This window comes from Diuraphis noxia, unplaced genomic scaffold (assembly GCF_037042655.1).
Source record: "Diuraphis noxia isolate RWA-SAM2 unplaced genomic scaffold, SU_Dnox_SAM2 contig0001, whole genome shotgun sequence".
Lineage (NCBI taxonomy): Eukaryota > Metazoa > Arthropoda > Insecta > Hemiptera > Aphididae > Diuraphis > Diuraphis noxia.
The window spans coordinates 74564235-74586076 of NW_028301711.1; the positions used below are offsets into that span (position 1 = coordinate 74564235).

The window sequence follows — 21842 nt, forward strand, 5'->3', positions numbered from 1 at the left end:
TCACAATATGTCAAAGAAACCATATTATGCGACTCGCGATCAGACGCCGGAGACGAAATCTGGCAGTACGAGCAAAATTAACCTTCTTCCTAAAGTCTATGTGTAGACTCTTATGAAAAAAAAAAAATGGACGATTTATTTAGAGAAATGTATTGCTTAAAAGTGTCACAGATACAGACATGGGAACACGCGAGAAACTTCTACTGACATAATTTATAACAATATACAATTATTGTGTATACAAATTATTTGATACTATAGATAACCCTCTCCTAAAGTCAAGCCCTAATAATTATCTTACCAGTCGTAAGTATATACAGAGTGCGACAGAATTATCTGACTAAAATAATTATGCTTAGTATTATATAAGAAGTAAATAATTTAAGAAATATGCTACTCATGTCAGCAAATACTCAAAAATCATATTTATAAAAAAAGTTATTACGTTTCGAATAAATTTAATGAAAAAAAATATTGAATTTAAAAAAATTAATTACTTATTATTTAAATAAATCTTTTTACCATCAATTTTTTTTTATAATCAGATTCACAAATAGGCTATTTTTAATATATCCAAAAAAAAATTTTATCAATTATTATGTATTTTTATTTTCAGTATCAAAAAATAAAAATAAAAATAAATAATGTAGCGCAAGTGTCTATGAATAATATAGAAAAAAATTTTAATGTTGAATACAACATAATTTATTCCATATGACAGATCATCGTGAGACACCCTGTATATATGTATGTATATAATATTGTATATAGATTGTAGATGTTATTAAGACAAAAGATGTAAACGTGTGGTCAAGCGGAACAATATACAATGTCAGATGCCACCAGCAGTTGATGTTGAGAATTATAATAACATTATGATGATATGCTAATAGACTGCAGATCGAGTATAGTACAATTATGGTTTAATGACATGATATTTGCATCGGAAAAGTGCATCAGCCATCAAGAGACGTTTTCTTCGTATGCGCCGCTAGCGATATAAGACGACAGTGACGATGGTTGTGGTGTACGACGGGCAAAACAATAATGGTCCGTTGCGGCTGAACCCCGTAAATCGTTAACCGGAATTGAAAGAAATATCGTATTATCGTATACCTAGGTACAAAGGTTAAATGGTAGGTTAATCTAAGAAATTTACTCGCGACGACTGTCCGACCGACCCCGGTCGGACGTTTTTGAAAAAGGCCGTAACTTTATTCCTAAATAACGGACACTTTTATGGCGATTTCATTTTGATTTTGACAATTCTGAAATTTAGAATAACCGTGGAATGCCTTTATAAATATCTATCTATCTATTATAGTTTTCAGTTAATCTTAGCTGTCCATTATCGTGTCGATTAAAACATTTTTCTAGTTTATGTTCCGTGAAGTATCCTACATTATTATATTTTCGTATTTAGTTGTGTTTATGATTCCATTGCATACGAACTTATTCGTAAATGCATTGTGTCCAACGCAGTTGAATTAGAAAATGCCTTAATACACGAAATTACTATGCATCAAGGTATTTCTAGCCATTACCTCAGATATTTACATAATTTACAATTTATATAATGGTAAACATTTCATGATAAATAACACTAATAACAGATATATTAAGCTGAGCAACTTGATTAACTTGCAGGTTTATTGGCAGTCCAACAACTTAATAAACTATATGTTATTAATTAATTATAATTAGCTCAACTATTACATGTATATTGCTCCCACTTTGAATATTATTATGTCATGTTTTATTTATGGTCGACTACTGCAACCTGATGCAGTTTTCCTCATTTATTATTTTCACTCATGACAGAGTTTTAAATTTGTATGTGACCTATGATATGTATATATCAGATACGTCCTACCTATTATACACTTCGATAGAGCGGCGTGCGGATTTTGTGATAATAATACGGGAGCAGACTACTGAGCAACAAAATCGAAGAATTTCCAGGAATTTCGAGCGTCCAACCGATTGTTTTGAACGACTGAAAAATAATTCATACAGTCGTATATTATGGTCCTCTAATCAATATAGTCTATCGAGATATGTGTAGTACCTACGACTTTGAGTTATGCACGTGCACCCTTGAATCGTATTTTAAAATTATTTTTAGGTATTAACAATTTACTATTGATTACGATGTCGGTATAAGGATAGGCGTGAATTATTTTAATTCGATTTACGTTCTTTGGATTTTTATTGCGCGGGAACAACGAATCGTGAATACGTTTTTCATCTCGGTCACGATAATAAAATATTACACCTATATATTATATTATATTATAATAAATATGTAATAAAATATAGGTACTAACAAATCCGAATTATGCTACCTACATTAATATACCACCGCCAGTATTGTTCGATTGTGTAGGTATGTGTGTAATCTAGTGAGTGTATAATTTATGTATGTGTGTTACGGACATTACTTTTACAGTTTGAATGAGAAAAATATTATGTAAATCATTCGCGCTAAATACTCTTACATTTATTCAAATGTATCATTTTTTACAATGTCATGGTTTTAAATCGCAAAAACGTTACAATATGATAGCAAGGTACTATTATTACAATGCTAGTCGTAGTATAATACATCACACATCACTACCCTTTTCACCGTCGAAACGGTACTATATAAGATTCTGACCGCGTGGAAGAACACTACTATTGAAATTTTGTCCAAAAAATATTTATTCATCACTATTATTATTATATATGATATAATATAAAATAACTTTAAAATGTGCAGATCCAATATCGAACGTCGCGTGCTTGATTTGTATACATTGTGTTTTGAAAATAAAAAAATTATGAAAAAAAATAATATTATATTGATTGTGGTTGTTCAATATTCATATAATTAATTTTTCGAATGTACATAAATGTACGTAAAAAAATAAAAATAGCTAAACAACGCTCTCGTTTAAGTTTTTTAAATACGATAACCATGGTAATGATTTTGAATTCAATATAATAACACGTCTTGAACACACCCGCCGAAGTCACTCACTTACAGTCAACGCAGCAGGCTTAATGTATATTAGGTCAAATATATTATATTATATATATATTTTTTTACCTTTTCCAGACGAAATAAGCCATACATTAAAATAATAGTGCATTGTTGTAGGTATATATAAGAAGAAAAAAACAATTAATAAAAAATATAAATCAATTAATAATAATAATGTTGTCCATCACGTTGGCGTAGGTTCGGCGGTGGCGGCGGTGTGAGTATAATAGAATAAATCGAATTGTACGCGGAATAACTGCTAGAGCAATATTATATATAATTAATCACGTCAATGGGGTAACTATATTGATTTTCATCTGAATTTTTTAATAATGTAATATTATTATTATTATTATTATCATTTATTGCTGTTTGTTGGTTGGTTTCTCGTTACGACTCCGTGCAATTATCTCGTTATTAATAAAACGAGACAAATTTTTAATGCGTCATTTATTATTACTCGGTTCACAATAAACCATCCCACTTATTGTCATTATCTTTAGTGTAAAATAAGAAAAGTTTAAATCAAAAATAAATGCACCTGTGGAAAAAGTGTAATTGGGTCCGAATTTTTTGTTACACTCGTACAATAAAAATCGTGATAATTATTTCTAGTCGCAAAAAAGGTGATCCAGAAAAAAAGTATTTAGTGCCTACTGTTCACTGTAATATTGCATTCACGACTCTGACTCCGATGTCAGAAAAAAATTAAGTCAACAATAAGCACATAATACTGATAAGAGGGTCGCCAAAATACGTCCATGTTCTTAAATTTATTAAAAAAAGTTTTGTAAGGAGAAGAACTGCTAAAGAGTTTTAATTCAGAATGAAAAAATCAAATGCTTGACGTTATGAGATGTAAAAACATTGACCGAGCAGTACCAAAGAATAGAAATACATTTGTGCACAAACTAAAGGTCTGTAATTCTTATAAAGATTCTTATTTTTTCATCAAATATGGTATTATTTGTCTTACTAACAGCCTGAGAAAGATTTTCTACCTGATAAATGATACCTATTTACGTTTATTAATTAAGTTACTATGAATAAGTTAATATTGTTTTAAATTTTCATTTTTCCTTCAATGTAATTAAAATTGCCTACATTAAACCCCTTGAATACCTAGCCTATCCGATAGCGTTAATGGCAAATTTAAATTAAAAAAAACCTATGATTTTTAAAAATTATCGCGTGACCGAAATTAAAACACACTGCAATGTTATATCCATTCAATATGTCTTGTTTAGTGATTGATGATTAAAAAATATTACCTCGAAATAAACTAAAAGCCCTACGCTCAATAATATAATGTGTTAGGTAAAACAAATTTAGTGCTCGAAAATCGTATAGGTAATCATTATACAATTTTCTACAGTTTTGGTAGATTTTATAGAACAATCTAAGAAATATAAATTCACAATTATTATTTATAGTAATTTGTTTTATAATGACCTTCATCAAGTCGAAGTGCTGAAATCTTTTGAGTGCGGGTTTGAATGTTTTTTACCAATTATTTAGAGTTTTTTGACATTTTTCGAAAAAGAAAATATCATGGTCATGTTGATAATTTTTAAAATTGTGTTAGCTATTGTTAATAAAATAAAAATAGTGACTACTATAGATATAAATATACGTTTATTTTTAATGTCTAGTCTATACGTCAAATTAGTACGTTAGATATTCGATAAAATCCACCAAAATGTTTTATTCGAATCGAATGGGCATTTATAAAAATTGAAAAACAGAAAAATGTATCAAAAAATAATTTTTTAAAACGACTATTCAGATAAGTGTATATAATACCTACTATTTAATACAACTTCCGAGCACTGATCCATTTACTCAATACAGAACAGTGGTCAAATTGACCTCATATTTTACAAGCAAATAACAATTAATTAAACCATTGACTTACCTGAATCAGTAATAACGTGAACGCCGCGTACTGGCATCTGTAAGAAGACAAAAAAACCACGTTAAATATTTGTACCAATATTACAATACACAGTAGTATTATAATGTGCATAAACATGGTTATTAATAATTATAAAAATTAAAAAAAAACATATCTTATGAATAATATGAAAATAGTAAACTATTAATTATTCAATATTACTTAAATATAATATAATTTGTAGTAATCTCAAATCCAATACACGACATTAATAATAACAGGAAATACATACTATAATAAATATTATTATCATGAAACAACGTCGATAGACTAGGTAGTGATGATAAACTGGTCTTGTAGAGTAGTGTTGTTGAATATTTTTGCTCAAACAATTGTCCCCCCAAAATGCAGTTATCTATTTATGATTTATTATTAAATCTAGGAAATCATAATGAATACTGTAGTTTGGTAGTTATAATTTGGTTACACGTTTTTATTTCGTGCGTCGTTCGTGTGAAATTGCTGAATTGTGTTGTGAATACTCTATATGAACTATACTGTCGTAGTATTACAGTGTGGCATAGTGCCTCATACACATACTTGCATCATTATTTCCAGGTAACATAATAATATTAAAAAACTACATGGATTTCGTGAATAACCAGAGCGATAGGGAGTAATGGCTATAAACGTAAGAACCAAATGTGTTACAGAATCAGGAAACGGCAACTTATTAAATCCAATGACTATTTTGAAATCAATAATTTAATATTAATTTTAGAAGAAAAAAATGAAAAGTAACAAATAATAAATGTAGTCATTATTTTGTGTGTGCTTATGTTTGAATTATAAATATATCTCATACAATTTGTGATTATGTATACATTTAAGATTGGTATTTTTTAAATTTTTCTAATGCATTTTATGAATATAACAGTCCAAGATTTAGTATTTAAGACTAGGACCAATATAGACATTTATAGTTTTGATCTGCTGCGATATTTTTATAATTTATTTATATATATGCAAGGCTGGGCATTAACGAGTTAAAAAGTTAAAGTTAAGTTAAAAAGTTAATTTTATCTTAACTTTTTAACTTAACTAGTTACTTTTGGATATTCATTAACTTAACTATTAACTTATTAAATTTATTTTTTAATTAACGTGAAATTAACGAGTTGATTTTCATTTTATGGAATAAGTTAAGTTAATTTTAAAAAATTTTATATTTTTCTAATCACTCTGTACTCTAAAGGAACACCCTGTATAGTGGTATACATCAGAAAATAATTTATAATAAAAGGTTTTATATTATTAAATTAATTATATCAAGTTACAATAAATATAATATAGACATAATATTGTCCCTTTATGACTATATATGGCATTATGGCTATACCTATATCATGCGGGTATATTAGTGTTATCGACGACCGAAGTCGTCATTTCGGGAAAAAATAAATCCAACAAGTCTAAAAATAAACAAAAACCAATTATCGATATTTTGATTTTGTGTGATGTACTGATGTGGGCCTGACATTTTATCAGTATTCAGTTGTGAACTTGTGGTTGTACACGAACGTCAAATAATTTTTTAGTATAAAGATTAATGCTACCTATTTAAGTTTAAATTTATAGTTTAACTATATGACTGAAATGTGTATGTTAAAATAATAAAATATTATCCAACTATTTCAACTTATTTATTATCTTTCTATTTAAATTATAATATGTTATATTTTAGTATTTTAGTAAGTATATAGCCATATAGGTAATACCTAGTATCTATTTAATACAATATTTAGTGATTATTTATTAAACACAGTAATACTCTATTTCAAACACACACTCACAAATAGTATCTGTTTACAAGGCTTGATTAAATAATATTAATTCATTATTTTTAGGTATTTATTACTTGTTATATATAGGTAATTACTGTTCTTTTTTTAGAAATGAAAACTTCAATGAAATACAATAATATACTGTATAAAGCATAAACATTTGTTATATAGTCATAAAAATTAGTTTTGGGTTTCAGGGTTTGTAAAAAAAGAAAGTATATGTAAAAAAAAAAATTAACTTTTTTTTAACTTAATAAAAAGTTAAAAAAAAATGTGTATTAACTTTTAACTTAACTGAGTTAACCTATAATTAAATTAACTTTTAACTTTTAACTTTTTGTAATTGGTGCATATTAACTTAACTTAACTGAGTTAAAAAAAATCATTAACTTGCCCAGCCTTGTATATATGTACAATATCGGTTTGCTCATCAGCACGTCTAAACATATTATATTATATTTTGTGCGTCACGGGTGGCGCGAGGGTTAATATACGTCAAGGAACGGGTGCCGAAACGGTAAACCACCGTTTTGCGGTGCGTATAAATCATAATGATGAATGATAATAATCATAATTGAATGTAATATGATTATTAAATTTGCGCGGGTCGTGTTATCATAGTGCGATTAATTATCGTCGTTGACGGACGAGCGTAAAAAAATAAAATACAATATTACGGAAAACGACGCGCCCAAAACGCGTATAATATAATGTGTCACGACGTCGTCGCTTATATTTTACGTACATGACGTGTCTATTATATCTATAAGTACTACACACACACACACATACACCGACCATTGTTTACCCATACTAATAATGTTTCGTGTTTCAACGGAAAATTGTGATTTAATGGATCCGTTAAATATGTCTTCGCTAGCTGCAGTCGCGTCGCGTCGTCGCCACCGCTGATGACTAATATGATTATTATTATTACAAGTTTTAATATTACGTTAACAACATTTTTATAATCTAATGTCGTATTTTATAATTTCTTTCGCATCAGAGAATCATATTATATATATATATATATATATACAAATATCTATATATATCTATGCTCACAACTCGTAAGCTTGAGATATAATGGTATCCCAAAAGTCTTGGAGGTTAGTGTTACACGTTGTATACCTTCTCCTAACTTAATGAGGAAATGTTGATTACAAAATCCAGTAAAAATGATAATATTTTTTAATATTTATTCGATCTGAGTACATTTACCTATGCTGCAACAGCTACGCATACATTTAAGTAATTATATATTTTACTGTAATATAAAGAATAAACTGTATAAATAAGTTTAAGATAGTTTATTTATACCTTATACATTTTAACTGAGTATAATCATATTGATATATAGCCATATAGGTAACATATTTTGGCATGGAATACAAATCATAAAACAAAGGATTGTTTGACTTAAACTTAGGGTTCAACGCCACTGGTAGTGATGTAGTAAACAAGGTATAAAACACAACGCTACAAAATGAAACACACCGTCATGTTAAAATACGAAAAAATCATTACATTAATATTATGCCGTCTATTTCGGGATTTCGGATAAAACTATAAAAAAGAAAAATATAATATTTATTAAGGTCATGCTGGTAAAATGTATTCCCAAAACCACAGCAGTCTCTCTCTCTCTCTGTCTCTCTCTCTATATCTCTCTATCTCTCTACGATTCTGTACGAATATATTATTATTACGACGTAGAAGACTATACATATACATCGGACATTTTTAGCGGAATTCCGGTCCCGTGAGAGTTAAAACAACGCTTTTTTCCTTTGAAGTCCGATTTAGCTGCATTATGTTACGTCATATTATTTCGAGTGTACATAAAATAGTGACCCGGGGTGGCCTTGTCAAAACACGGTGTGCTCGCGATGAGCAGGTAAACATAATATTGCAGACAGGTAGTATGGTTACTATTACCACGGTAAGAGCAGAAACAGAATCGCGTGGGTAAAAATCTACGAGCGGCGAAGTATACCGTCCAATATATTATTGTTATTAATATTTGCTTTATTTTGCTATATACGCGCGTGCAGTATAACATTATTTTATATATGTATATATCGCTGAACGCCGGGTATTTCATGTTCGTACGTCAAATTATTATTGTAATTCGCAGACGACTGTGTATTATTTTGTCGAACGGTATAATATATTATTCGTAAAATATACTCTTCGCCGCCGACGTGCCACTAGCCTGGTAACTTTGCGGTAACGGTATTGTTCCCGCCACTGGGTTCAGGCCATCGCCGAGATGCGTACCCAACGGACTGGAAAATAGTCTGTTTTCATTGTTATTGTTATCATCGACATCGTCATCATTATCATCATCGTCGTCGTTGTCGTCCTCGTTATTATTATTAGCCAAACTCGCACTACTTCTGTACCATTTGCTATAGGTATTACGTTGTCGCCCGAATAATTGCAGTTTTCTTTCTATTTTTATGGAACGCGAACAAGACGAACCGCGCGGGAGAGATGAGTTTGATAACTGCCGAGAAACGATAATATATTATGTGTGATTAATATTCAAAGCTAAAAAATTAGGTATTTAATTTCGGATTATTCGATTTTCGAAAACCGGCTGCAGTCGTCTAGCTGCCGTACGCACGCCATTTCCCGTTCTCGAGCGTCACCCGCGCCGATACGCGAAACTATTTATGTTTATTGTGGATTTACCGAGGTAACGGATTTTTTTTTTTAAAGAGTTGGGCACATCGATTAAAAAAATATATTGACGAAAAAATATGATTCTTCTGACCAAATAATTGTTGTGTGCTGTTCTTAAAATGTACACACATATTATAGCCAGTGATGTGTATATAAGTTCCATAATATTATGAATTGTCGTCGCTGAACCTAAAATCGATCTGAAATCGCGTCCTAAATCGGTTCGTATATAATATAATATTATTATGTGTCTCTATCTAATAATAGATATATTATATATGTGTCTGATGTCTATATATAATATACTTTTCAACCATCATCGCCCTCTTCACCGCTATACAAATTATACAGTTCGCCGTTGTTCGGCGCCGCGTTCGACAAGGTCTGACAAATCAGCCATAAAAACAATGCTGCAGGTTGGTTCGCGGCTCGATAATAAGTAGAACGCGCCTATAATACTGCCAATAGATGCGTTTTTCCGATAAAAGTCATGGCCTACAAAATATTGTAATCTGGCACACCGCGAGCTGATGGTTTTGTTCATGTGATGCTCGCGAAAAACGTGCAGTAATCGTCGAAGGAACCAGCCGAGAAAAAAAATAAATGGGTTAAATAAGGTGTAAAACCGATCAGCCTCGAAACGACCGTTCGACATAAGTGGAATTTATATGAATAAGATATAGGTAATATATAAGAACCACAGAATAATGTAGGCGACAAGCCGTTTTTCAGTTTCGGGACATTTTTTTCTCCTTCCGCTTGCTCAATTCCGTTCGAAACGATACGTTAAGCTAAAAACCTCGCCATGTCAATAATATATTATATTATAACGATAAATGCGATTATTTTTTTACTATTTTTTTGGTATTATAACTATTAACGTTTTTTTACTCTTCTCTGATAGTTCTCTGTTTTGGGTTGCAACTTGGAATATATTGCCAGCATTATATATTATTATGCACTATATTGTATTAAAATATGTGTATAGAAAAAACGATGGTGATAGCGAGAAGTGTATTGTGACGAAACTAATAAACGAAGAAATAATGTGAACACCAGCTGTGTGTAGGCATTAACATAATATTATTGCAGTATACGTAACTGCTAAATATAATAATATTGTTACATGACTTCATTGTAGTAAGTAATATTATATTTTATCGAATTTTTAACGCGTTGTAACTACCTATTTTATGTACTCTTTTCATCATACATTTAGTTTTATGTCATAAACGATATTATTAGTGTCGCTGATGATGGATTTGTTTCCACATTAATTGATGTGTTTAACGAAATCATAAAATGTACTGAATGTACAACAAAAAAACTTTTTATCCAATATAGCAAAATAAAAATAAGAAATTTAAGTTTTTTTAACTGAACATATTTTCTACTGCACCTATCTATATTACTGTATACTTATATACTGATTTGTGTAATAGTTTACATTTAAACAAACATTTTAAATCAGTTCGAGATTTTAACATATTAAGCACATATTTACCAACATAATATTTAGTACCTATATAAACGAAATACTGTTATCGATTAATTTATTTTCAGTCGTAATATATCGAACTAAAAAAACTGACAAAAATTGTACGGAATTATAATATCCGAACGTGGTAATGAAATAATATAATATGGTTGTCATGAAAAAATCCGAACAAATTACCTAAACCTAGAAAACAGCGCACGACCGCATAAAATGTATTTTCCAAACGTGGAACAATAAAATCGTATAATATACAATTAAACAATGGGATGGGAAAAAGAAAACGCGAAAAATGATCTATAATGTAATTAGAGCGATCACTAGCTATATAATTACTCTTCAAATTTATGTGCCTACGATGTGTTTTTTTTTTCAACAATACAATGAGACCCGCAGCGATTTATATTTAAAACCGTTTCAACATTTTATTTCAGTCGATTCATTATTCTGTAACATTATGGTCAGAACAGCGTTAACACTGTATAATATATATTTTTATTTTTTGGTAAAAATATAAAATTATTAAAAATGGTGCCCATGACCTTATACCTATATGTATGCCTAAATATGTTTTGGAAATAATAACACGAGCGCGCTTATGTATGCCGATTACCGATTGTACGTCAACTTATATTATTTTGACTTCATGAAATATATATACGTATCATAGTTTATTCTGTAGGTACCACAAAAGTAAAATAACCCCCGTCAGTGGTTACATAAAGCCAATTGCATGGAAGATAAAGTGTTAAAACTAATATAATTACTTATTAGATTTGTATATTATGGTTTTTCGGTAAAATTGTTTATGAGTGTTTGTTTTCGAATCTTATTCAAATGGATAATAATTTCTATGACTATAGTAAAATGACTTAAAACAAAACACTTGTCATTAAAACGTTTGACAAAGAAATTTCAAGTTTAGTATCAACTAAAAAATAATAGATGGTGGCCTTTGAGTGTGTGACATGGACTTTGATGCGCATGTGATTTTATTTTATTAATTTTTTACTCATTATTTATATGATATGATCTTTTTCAATTGAGTGTACAGTATATAAATTCTTTTACTTACCTATAAACATATTCCTAACTATTCACCTAAATGGTATGTAACTCTATAGTCGGATCGTATAATGACTTAAAATTGTATATTCCTCAATACTTTATTTTGTACGACTATATTATAATATTAATATGTTAATCTGATCCAAAAGAAAACTGAAAATACATAACTGTACTCTTGCTATACAATTTAGGTGGTATAGGAAGTTTTATTGCTATAATAAAATATGCATTTTATCGTACATTTGAACTTTGGTAATTGGCATTTGCCAATGAAACTTTTACGTAGAACAAGAATTTTTTGATAAATGGACCTGACTTGTCATTTAAAAAAAATAGACTTGCACTGTTATCTTACTATCTGCAGGTATTGTTTCGCGATGCATTTGATCGATATTTATCAGTCTGTACTCGAAATAATACGTGCGTATCAAAACTGAACTCAGCATAGGACATGAGTATTGCATAACATTAAGTGGCGTTATGAAAGAAAATAATTAACACCGGATAGATGGATCGTATAATATACGTGCGCACCGCATCGTTATAATATTATTACTATCGTTGCATCAACCGAATAACGCGTTACGTAATTTACTATCATAATTTTTTTATTTTTTATAATCCGTTACGGTGCATGCGACTCTATGACGTCTATCGTCATCGTCGTTGTCGTTGTAGACATATGCTCGTCTACCTGCGCATCACTGTTATAGCTATGTATATACATAAACATAATTATCATCGAATATATAATATTATTATTTGATACGATATTAGGTATGCGTTTTGTATTGGACGGCAGAGTATAATAATCTTGTTATTACTATTGTTATCTTATAACACTACCAGAAAACTTTATTTACATTATTTTTATTATTATTTATTAATACAGTAGCCGGTCGTTCATCTTCCCCTTGAGCCAACGCCGCGTATAATAGTACCTACCCTTCATCAAAAGCCGACCGAATCAGCATCGTCATCGTCGTACGCGATCACTATTACCTATCATTTTTATTATTATTGGTATATCCGATAATGATGTAGTGTTAACGACATAATAATGTCGTGTGAGTGTGTGTAATTTTTATTTTTCTAGCTATTATTATTGTAATATAATTCGCATGCCCGCGGACAAACAATTTGTCACCGATAATCCAAACGATACGGCGACTGATGCGATCGACACAATGCCTGCATATCATTATTATTTATTTGTATTACATCGTGAGACTGAATACTAAAAGTCATTTTGTATAATATAATTTGTCTGTCATATAATACACAACATCTCGCGGGCATTCAATGAAAAGGCTCTAAAAAGTAATATGTATTTTCTTACGCCGTCAAAAAACGACAAATCTTTACGGTTTTTAATGACTTTTATATCATTTGGTCGAAGAGCTAATTCCATACGATCAAAAACTCGAACGTCCAATTATTAATGAAATAGCATCACAAGTATAATATTTTGATTTGTGATCTTCTGTATGGAAACGTAAACTCAATGAGATAATATTTGGTTTTGATCATTTACCAACCACGCCAACTCCCGACTAATTTCTAAAAGGTACACAACTTTTTGAAAATAATGTAGGTATTAACATGGCTTTTAAAACACTATTATATTCACATAAGCTAAAAAAAAACTAGTTAGGTATCTATAAAAACACGAATTATAACATTTTTATTTCGAAGTTCAGTTAAGTAAACAATGTTATAAATTGTATAGATTTTTGTAATATTATATTATCATACAATTATAGTATAATAGAGAGTAACGTTTTCGAAAATCACGGTTGATACTTGTATAGGTAGTTACTATTTTAGTAATATTGGTGTAGGACAAATTGCACCTTGTAGAAAATATTTTAATATGCATTTATGACGTCTGGTGATTTAAATTGGCTCAAACTGTAAACTCGTCACTATATTATTTTAGTATATTGTCGATCATGATGTACGACGAACCTACATATATTTACCTTGATATGATAATAATAAAAATACTTTAAGACATAATATTATACTGATATATTGATACCGAGTGTTTGCTGCGTGATTCCGATTCGTCATAGACGTCGACCGTATCCACGGGGTATGCGCTCACGATGGTGTATTAACAAACAAACGTACCATAATATAAGTAGGTAATAACTATATGTGTGTGTGTGTGTGGGTACGATAATAGCCAGAGAAGATGTGTATTTTTTTCGCATCCATTCTCCAACGAACGGAACACCAGAGCGAACGTAATAATATTATGTTCGCGCAAACACGATGTTCGTTTGATCTACATATTTATTATTATAATGTGATGCATAGGTATACATGCACACACAACCGTCGGGGTGTAAATCGTTTTACTGTTATGCAGCGTATAATAATAATTACAATTATTACACCGTCTTACGAAATCCACGGCGTTACGGATGGGGATCCAACAATAAAATGTATAATAATGTCTATATTTATTATTATTATTATTCTACATTATCGTTTTCGACGCGCAAATCAAATCGAAAATATTGTTTATAATTTTTCATTTCTTTCCGCGCAGCATAATATAAAACATGATAGGTATGTATGTGTTGCAAGGTGCCGGTGATGGAAACCGTTGGTACAGTATAATATAAAGGTTACATTATAGCGGTCCATTGCAGAAGTGTTTATATTGTTTTTAAATATTATCATATTATTATATTAAGTAGGTAGGTATCTAACACAAACATCACGAAGTGTGTTCCGTAAGAATGAGAAGGTTATACGAACGATCAAGGAATCGAATATAACGAATGAACAACAACGGATTTCATAATTAATAATTGTGTAAAAATTGTATTTTTTTTCTTAAAATCGTTGCACGATACAATAGAATAAATCATATGGGATATTATATATAATATATTATTTTTCTGAAAAACTTACTTATCAAAGACCCCTATTTCGATTTGAATTTTCTTCTATCAAGGTGCTGGACATTACATGTATTTCAAGTGAAAAATTACAATAAGATCTAAACAATAAATCGGGACATTGGATGTGTACTTTTTTTTAAAACAAAAGTACCTGCCCCGGACGTAAACATGAAGGCGACACTCGTCGTTTATTACAAGTCTTCGGAATTTGCGACGTACCTATCTATTCTATATTTCTATATAATATACAACTTTCGGCCGTCGATATATTATAAGCAGCAGGTGGGTCGTTTAGACGAAGGCATAAAAACAAGTGAATTATACCGGAATAGATACCGAACGATGATCGCGCGTTTATATTATTATTACGTTGCGTATACACCGTAGTTCATTATTATATAGATGTGTGTCATATATTATATATTGTTACTATTATCATCATCGATTCTCCGGGATATCCGTTCGAGTATAAAATAATATATTATAATGTCGGAATGACATGTAGTACTCAACATAATATACAAACGAAACGGGTTTAATCCGAAACGGCCGTAACGCCGTGTGAACGTGACGGGGCCGGACCAAATCCGCGAGATGATTTTCGTATTTTTTTCCGCCTTTTTTTGTTCGTCCGAAACGGTGCGAGGTATAAATCTTGGGCGCATTCGGTCGGCCGACTGTCGCTGCTGTATTGTAGATAACAGCAACAATAATACGATTACTATTTTTTGATATGCACACGCGGTCCTAACTATATATACATACACTACCAACGATTTCTTACGATAATATCATATCCCGTTGTATCGTATTTTATACGTCCGGCCCGATTTAAATCGCGAATGCAACACGTCATCGTGTTGTCACGACGTGCGACGGCGCGTTTTATATTGTAATATTATCATCGTGTTCACAACCCGATGTCGAGAAAATCGAGTCGGATTGGACGTTTGAGAATTTCCGAGTACAACGGGCTCGTCATAACGACGACGACGCCTATGAATAATATAAAATATTATGTAATATGTCGTCGCGGCGATCCAACGACTACGGCAAAAACACTACAAAATAACCATAATAATTGTACCTATATGACTTTCGTTGAGCTATTCTGTGTATTCCCACTGAGGATGAGTCTCGCCCTGTGCTCTCTATCATTCCTATCTTTGCTTTATTAGCATGTCTGCGAAAAAATGTGACACATTAATATACATAACCCTATATAATAATAAACACCAGTTCACTGATAAACCATGATGTGCAGGTTGAGTCCAACACGTGCAGCAATTGTATCAAAAATATCATACATCAAAGACACATAGATATCACCTATATCATTCTACATTGTTTTCAAAATGTCAAAACATCAAATTATATAATATTATAGAACCTATAAAATTAATATAATATTGTGTACAGTCGTATCGCGTTATTTCTACCTATGCAACAATAATAATTGTAGCAATGGTTATAATTTATGTTACCCGCGCGGTCTCTCACGTATATGTCATATATAGTGTAACGGAGGCGGCCGCAATACAACGTGTGTATCCACATATTATTGTTATTATATTTTTTTTTATGATTATTATCGTCGTCGGTAAGCATAGGTACGTACATGTACCGTTTAGAGTATCAAAAATTTCGCGGCGAGTACAATACGAGAATTGCTATCGCACTGATAATTGAAGAATACATGGTACGAAAAACGTGACGTCTGCGTAACAGCCAGCGTTATAATATAATGACATCATGTAGGTACACGACAATGATGTACCCACACAATCTCTATGCACACACACACACACACACACACACATTCACATACAAACAAGCGTGCGCGCGCCTAATATGATATGAAATGCACGCGGGAAATGACAAAATTCGTCAGGATCGCGTTTATTTGTTATGCGATTCGACCGGAACATAATAGCTGTATGTTCTTATTATTATCACCGTTGTTATTGTTGTATACACATCACGCGTGTATAGTTAGTTTTCCGACTGATTCCACGACGGCGACATACGAGCGGCGCGTAGGGAAATAAAAAGATTCCGCGGACGTATAATACAAATGAATATAACGTAATGATAACAATAATAAAAAATACTCTGCGCACAAACACCGTTACGCGATACGAATAATATAACAACAGTAATATGCGATGTATGTATAATATGATGATGATAATAATATAATAACGTCTTACACGTGTGCGTGTGTGTGTGCGCGATGAAGCGGGAACAGCAGCTGCACACGTTTAAAGCACACGCGCAGTGTATAATATTATGATAATATAATAATAATGTGTGATATTTGAATTCATATTATACTATTGGTTCCTATAATATGATATTAAATTATTATAATAACATTATTTGTTTATTTCGTTGGTAAAACCTAGTCGGCAAGGTGAACTGGAAGCTTAATATGTCATGTTATTTGTTTATTGATTTTTATCAGTTATTTATGCATTCATCGCTTTTTTTTGAATATTTTTTTTACTTTGATAAATATAAAAAGGTAGATGAAATTTAATGGTTTTTAGACAACAATTTCCACCACTCACCAGTAGATAATTTAGATATAGATAATTTATTTCCAGAGACTTCAACGCCAGTAATACAGTGTAAAACTTAATATAATTATATAGACCAATTTATTTGTCAGTACCTAATATTATTATTGCAGTTGAAATAAATTATGATACCTACCGAATCATGTGTATTTGAAATATATTGTATTATACAAGGTTTTCTTAAACGTTTTTCAATTATCTACGTCAATTATCGTCGCCTACTTGTACCAGCGTAATATATGGTATAACTATCATTTGTGCGACGACCAATGCGCATCTGAAACAATGCGAGCGTCAAACCGTTCACGAAAAACTCAGGGGTCTCTGCACCCTTCGCGAGCGCGCGTGTGTGACGATCGGAACGTAATATTATTACATTATAATATACAATACAATATAATATTATATAGTATTCAATCACATCGTTTCCGATTTTTCGTAAGAAAAAAACCGTCTTATGGTGCAAAAGACAATGTCGCGATGCCATTGTGCCATTACCGATGGCGCGTACCGTGGACGACGCACGTATTCGACATAGGCGGCAGGTGCGCGCCAATGATGACAATAATTGATGATCGTTTGCATGATACCTAACATAAAACAATAAGTGAATAAAAAAAATAAAAATCAGTGGTTATTCGATTGCCGATGGCTTTATTGTTTCGAGCAAAAAAAAGAATTCGGGTATAATGGACAGAATATCAGAATCACTCGGCCGAAAGGTGGAGGTAACCTGTGCACGACTTTGTGGTATTGGTCATATAGCTGGTCGTCGCACACCGGAAACTTACAGTATTAACGACAAAACTCTATGGCGAGTAAATAAAAAAACTCAATCAAAAGAATCACGTTCGAATCCTACTCAATTTCGTCGCGATGGTTTTTAGATTTCTGGATGGACGGTTCGTAAAAAACTCAATATTGTATATATAAGATTTTGTGAAAAAATCCAAAACAAGACCGTGATCGAACATTGTATCGGTTGCAATAAATATTTATGTATATATCTTCTAAATGGACAATCAGATGATTTGTGAAGCGGAAACGACTTGACATTAAACGAACTCGATGGACTGCCGCACGTTTCGGTCCGACTAGGGTGAATGCACTTATTTCGCGCTATGTGAGTGCGTGAGTATATAATATGTATAATGTCATATAGGTACATAGATACGTAATATATCCGTTTTTCCTGTAATATGGTATATTATGATATATATTATACATAAATAGGTATACTCATGCAATCGCGTGGGGCCGTATAGAGTCCCATGTATGTACCGTGTTGATGGTGTACTTATTATAATATTATTACATACTACAAGATACGACTTATTACTTAAGTTATAAGATGATATATTTTATTATTATGGTGACCTAGACGCATCCCTTATCTTCGCGCATGCGCAATAATTGACTAAGTTACAGTATATATAGAACACTGCAATGCAGCTAGTTTTTACTTCTTCATCGCATTAGCATGCTTTCGACCTAGAAGTAACAAAAAAATCGTCCCGCGAATATTGTAATAAATTATCGATGATTGTTTTCATTATCATAATATAAATTGTTAACCATAAAGTCTAATAATAAATAAATATATGGGTAGGTAGTTTAAAATATTTCATGATCGCATTTTAGACGTAATAAGGACGAAAAAAACTCAAATATTTGCGGAACGATTTTTAATTGGAAAACGCGTCTAATAATTTACTTATCATCCTGTGGCATATGTTTTTTTCCATCGCAGTTTTCAAGACTTTCACGCAAATCTCGTTTATAATAATATTATGATGTATCATTGATTAAAAGTCCTCAATTTCAAATCATGACCATGCGCTTGTATAAGTGACCTATTTTTATTTGGGTGACTCAATACAGGTGTCAGATTTAGTGTTTAATTATTATAATAATTCTATTACATGTCCGAAGAAAATTAAGAAAAAATAGATATTCACAGAAAGCACTTCAAAAAATGACACATATGAACGCTTTGTCATCCAGAACACCATAGTCAATTATTTATCTAAGCCGTTGCTTTTTTTTCTCAAATCGTTCGAACGCACATTTTTTTTTTTATGGAAAATACCGTTACGGGCTGTACCTACGTTTGGGTAAGTATACGACGTGTAATATTTGATATAGTTCACGATTTTGCTAGTAACGTAGTTGGCGGTTGTACAGAATATTTTTACATATTTTTTTTTCTCCGACAGAATCGACCGGATATTTGGAGTATATATATAACATAGGTGCCGTTTCTGTAATAAAAATCCGTGTCTAGTAGACGTTTTATATTATTATACAGCACACATTTTTTTTTTTAAATAATAAATTTTCAATATAATATTATAATATTATTTACGAATGCGTAAAAAAATTTTAATACGGTAGAATGATTGGCGTTATTGGGATATTTCGGTACAACGCGAATATGAAAAATCAAAACATGTCCCATGACAATTTGATTACCTATATAATTGATATTCTATCGACGGACGTCGGAAAACAGCAAAATATACAGTATATGATGGGTATGAGGACGGAGGAGAAAAATAATTTTTAAGGAGTTCGTATGGGCTTTATCGTTTGACCATAAAAGTAATAATAATAATACTATCGATGTTCACTAGGTATAAGAAACGGTTTCGATTACGAAACAATGTATAATATGATATAATTTATAAACAACGCAAACGATAATGAGCTTAACGGTTATCTAATGATATATATATTATATTGTTTACACGTCAGGTGCGCGTGTGCAATATTATTATAATATGGAGATTACGGCATCGGCACTGAAACGGGAAATAATTTCATCCGCATTTGTATATATAATAATATTGTAATGTTTGAACACGAATATATAGTCCGGCTTTCTCCGGGCAATGGTCATCGGTGCATCCTATATAATGATAATATTATATATACACAACTACGCGCGTTCAACTCACCCTGCATGTCCGTGCGTTAAGTTTTTACGTAACGTCCGACCATCGCCTTTTTATCCCGAACAAAGCACTCGACGTACGATAAACAGACTCGTATCACGGAAGAGGTATTATTATTTATTAATAGATATAGTCATTCGGCTATATTCAAACGACTGACGTACATAATATTAAGGCCGACAGTCAAATGACTGAAATGGTATTCGACTTTATATAAACGAAAAGGCAACAATAGAGTTAATATAAATTAACAATAATGCTTCGATTTTATTATCCTCCAGGGAATAATATTATGAGACTTAATTTTAACTAACCAACTGAATTGTCAAATGGTATTATACCATTTGCCCTCCGTTATATAAAATACACTTTAATAATATATTACAAGGTACTTATTGCACACTGCAATTTACATAAATGATTTTTTAATTTAACTTACTTACCACATTAAATAATTTTTAAATTAAAAAAAAATCACACACACACACACACATCTTTGTAAAATCAATACATTCCTCGCTCCGCTCAGCTCGCTTTTTTTTTTGTATATACATCGGTGAATATAAGTTGGTCAACTTTATATTTTTCAGCTATAGTTTGTATTTTGACTATTAAGTATCGGCCAAATTGGTGTAGGAAACTCATAAACACCCGTATAATATTATATAAATATATTTAAAAACAATATATATTTTTACTGATGGCTTAGAGCACACATGTATTATATAAGTCACAAATATAAATTATTATTCAAGAGAATATCAAGTGAAATTTTATGGTTATTATGTTCAAATTATAAAAATGTATGTGCAGTATATTATAATATACATTATATTTAATTTTAAAATTTTAGACTAAAGAGGACGTTTCACCGACAGTTTTAAGCAACACGTTGAAGAAGATCGGCTGTTAAATGATTTTAGAGTAACAAAGAATATACTAGTTATGGGGGAAATAAAAAATGATAACATATTGAAAGAAACGTCCTGTAATGTTTTTTTTTTTTTTTTAATATTACTTTAACAAATAATTGAAAATCGTTTCGAATAAAATATCAAGAAATACTTTCTATACGCAGTGCAAAAGATGTCTTATAAAATGGTATTATTTGTTACCTTTTTTATTTCTAATGAGTGTTTTAAATTTAAATTTTTACTATAAAATCAATAATAGCCGGTTTTTTTTTCAACACCAGAAAATAAAGTAATAAATTATTACTTCATGTTTATTATTACTAATAATAAACATGAATTTCTTATAAAATGTCGTAATCTTGCAATTTGCTTAAAGTTATTTTGAAAATTGGCATTTGAATATTGTTGTATAGATTTAAATCAAAATTGTATATTCTAAAAAATAACCACTATAATAACGCCAGTG

At 30.9% G+C, this 21842-nt stretch overlaps 1 protein-coding gene across 1 annotated transcript in view; it reads right to left on the bottom strand.

Moving 5' to 3' along the window:
• Positions 1 to 21842, bottom strand: part of LOC107166701 (uncharacterized) — an 82170-nt gene that overhangs the window by 58604 nt on the left and 1724 nt on the right. The window contains exon 2 of the mRNA XM_015515470.2: positions 4941 to 4977. Coding sequence (XP_015370956.1) covers positions 4941 to 4977 — 37 coding nt within the window. The remainder of the gene's footprint in view (positions 1 to 4940; positions 4978 to 21842) is intronic.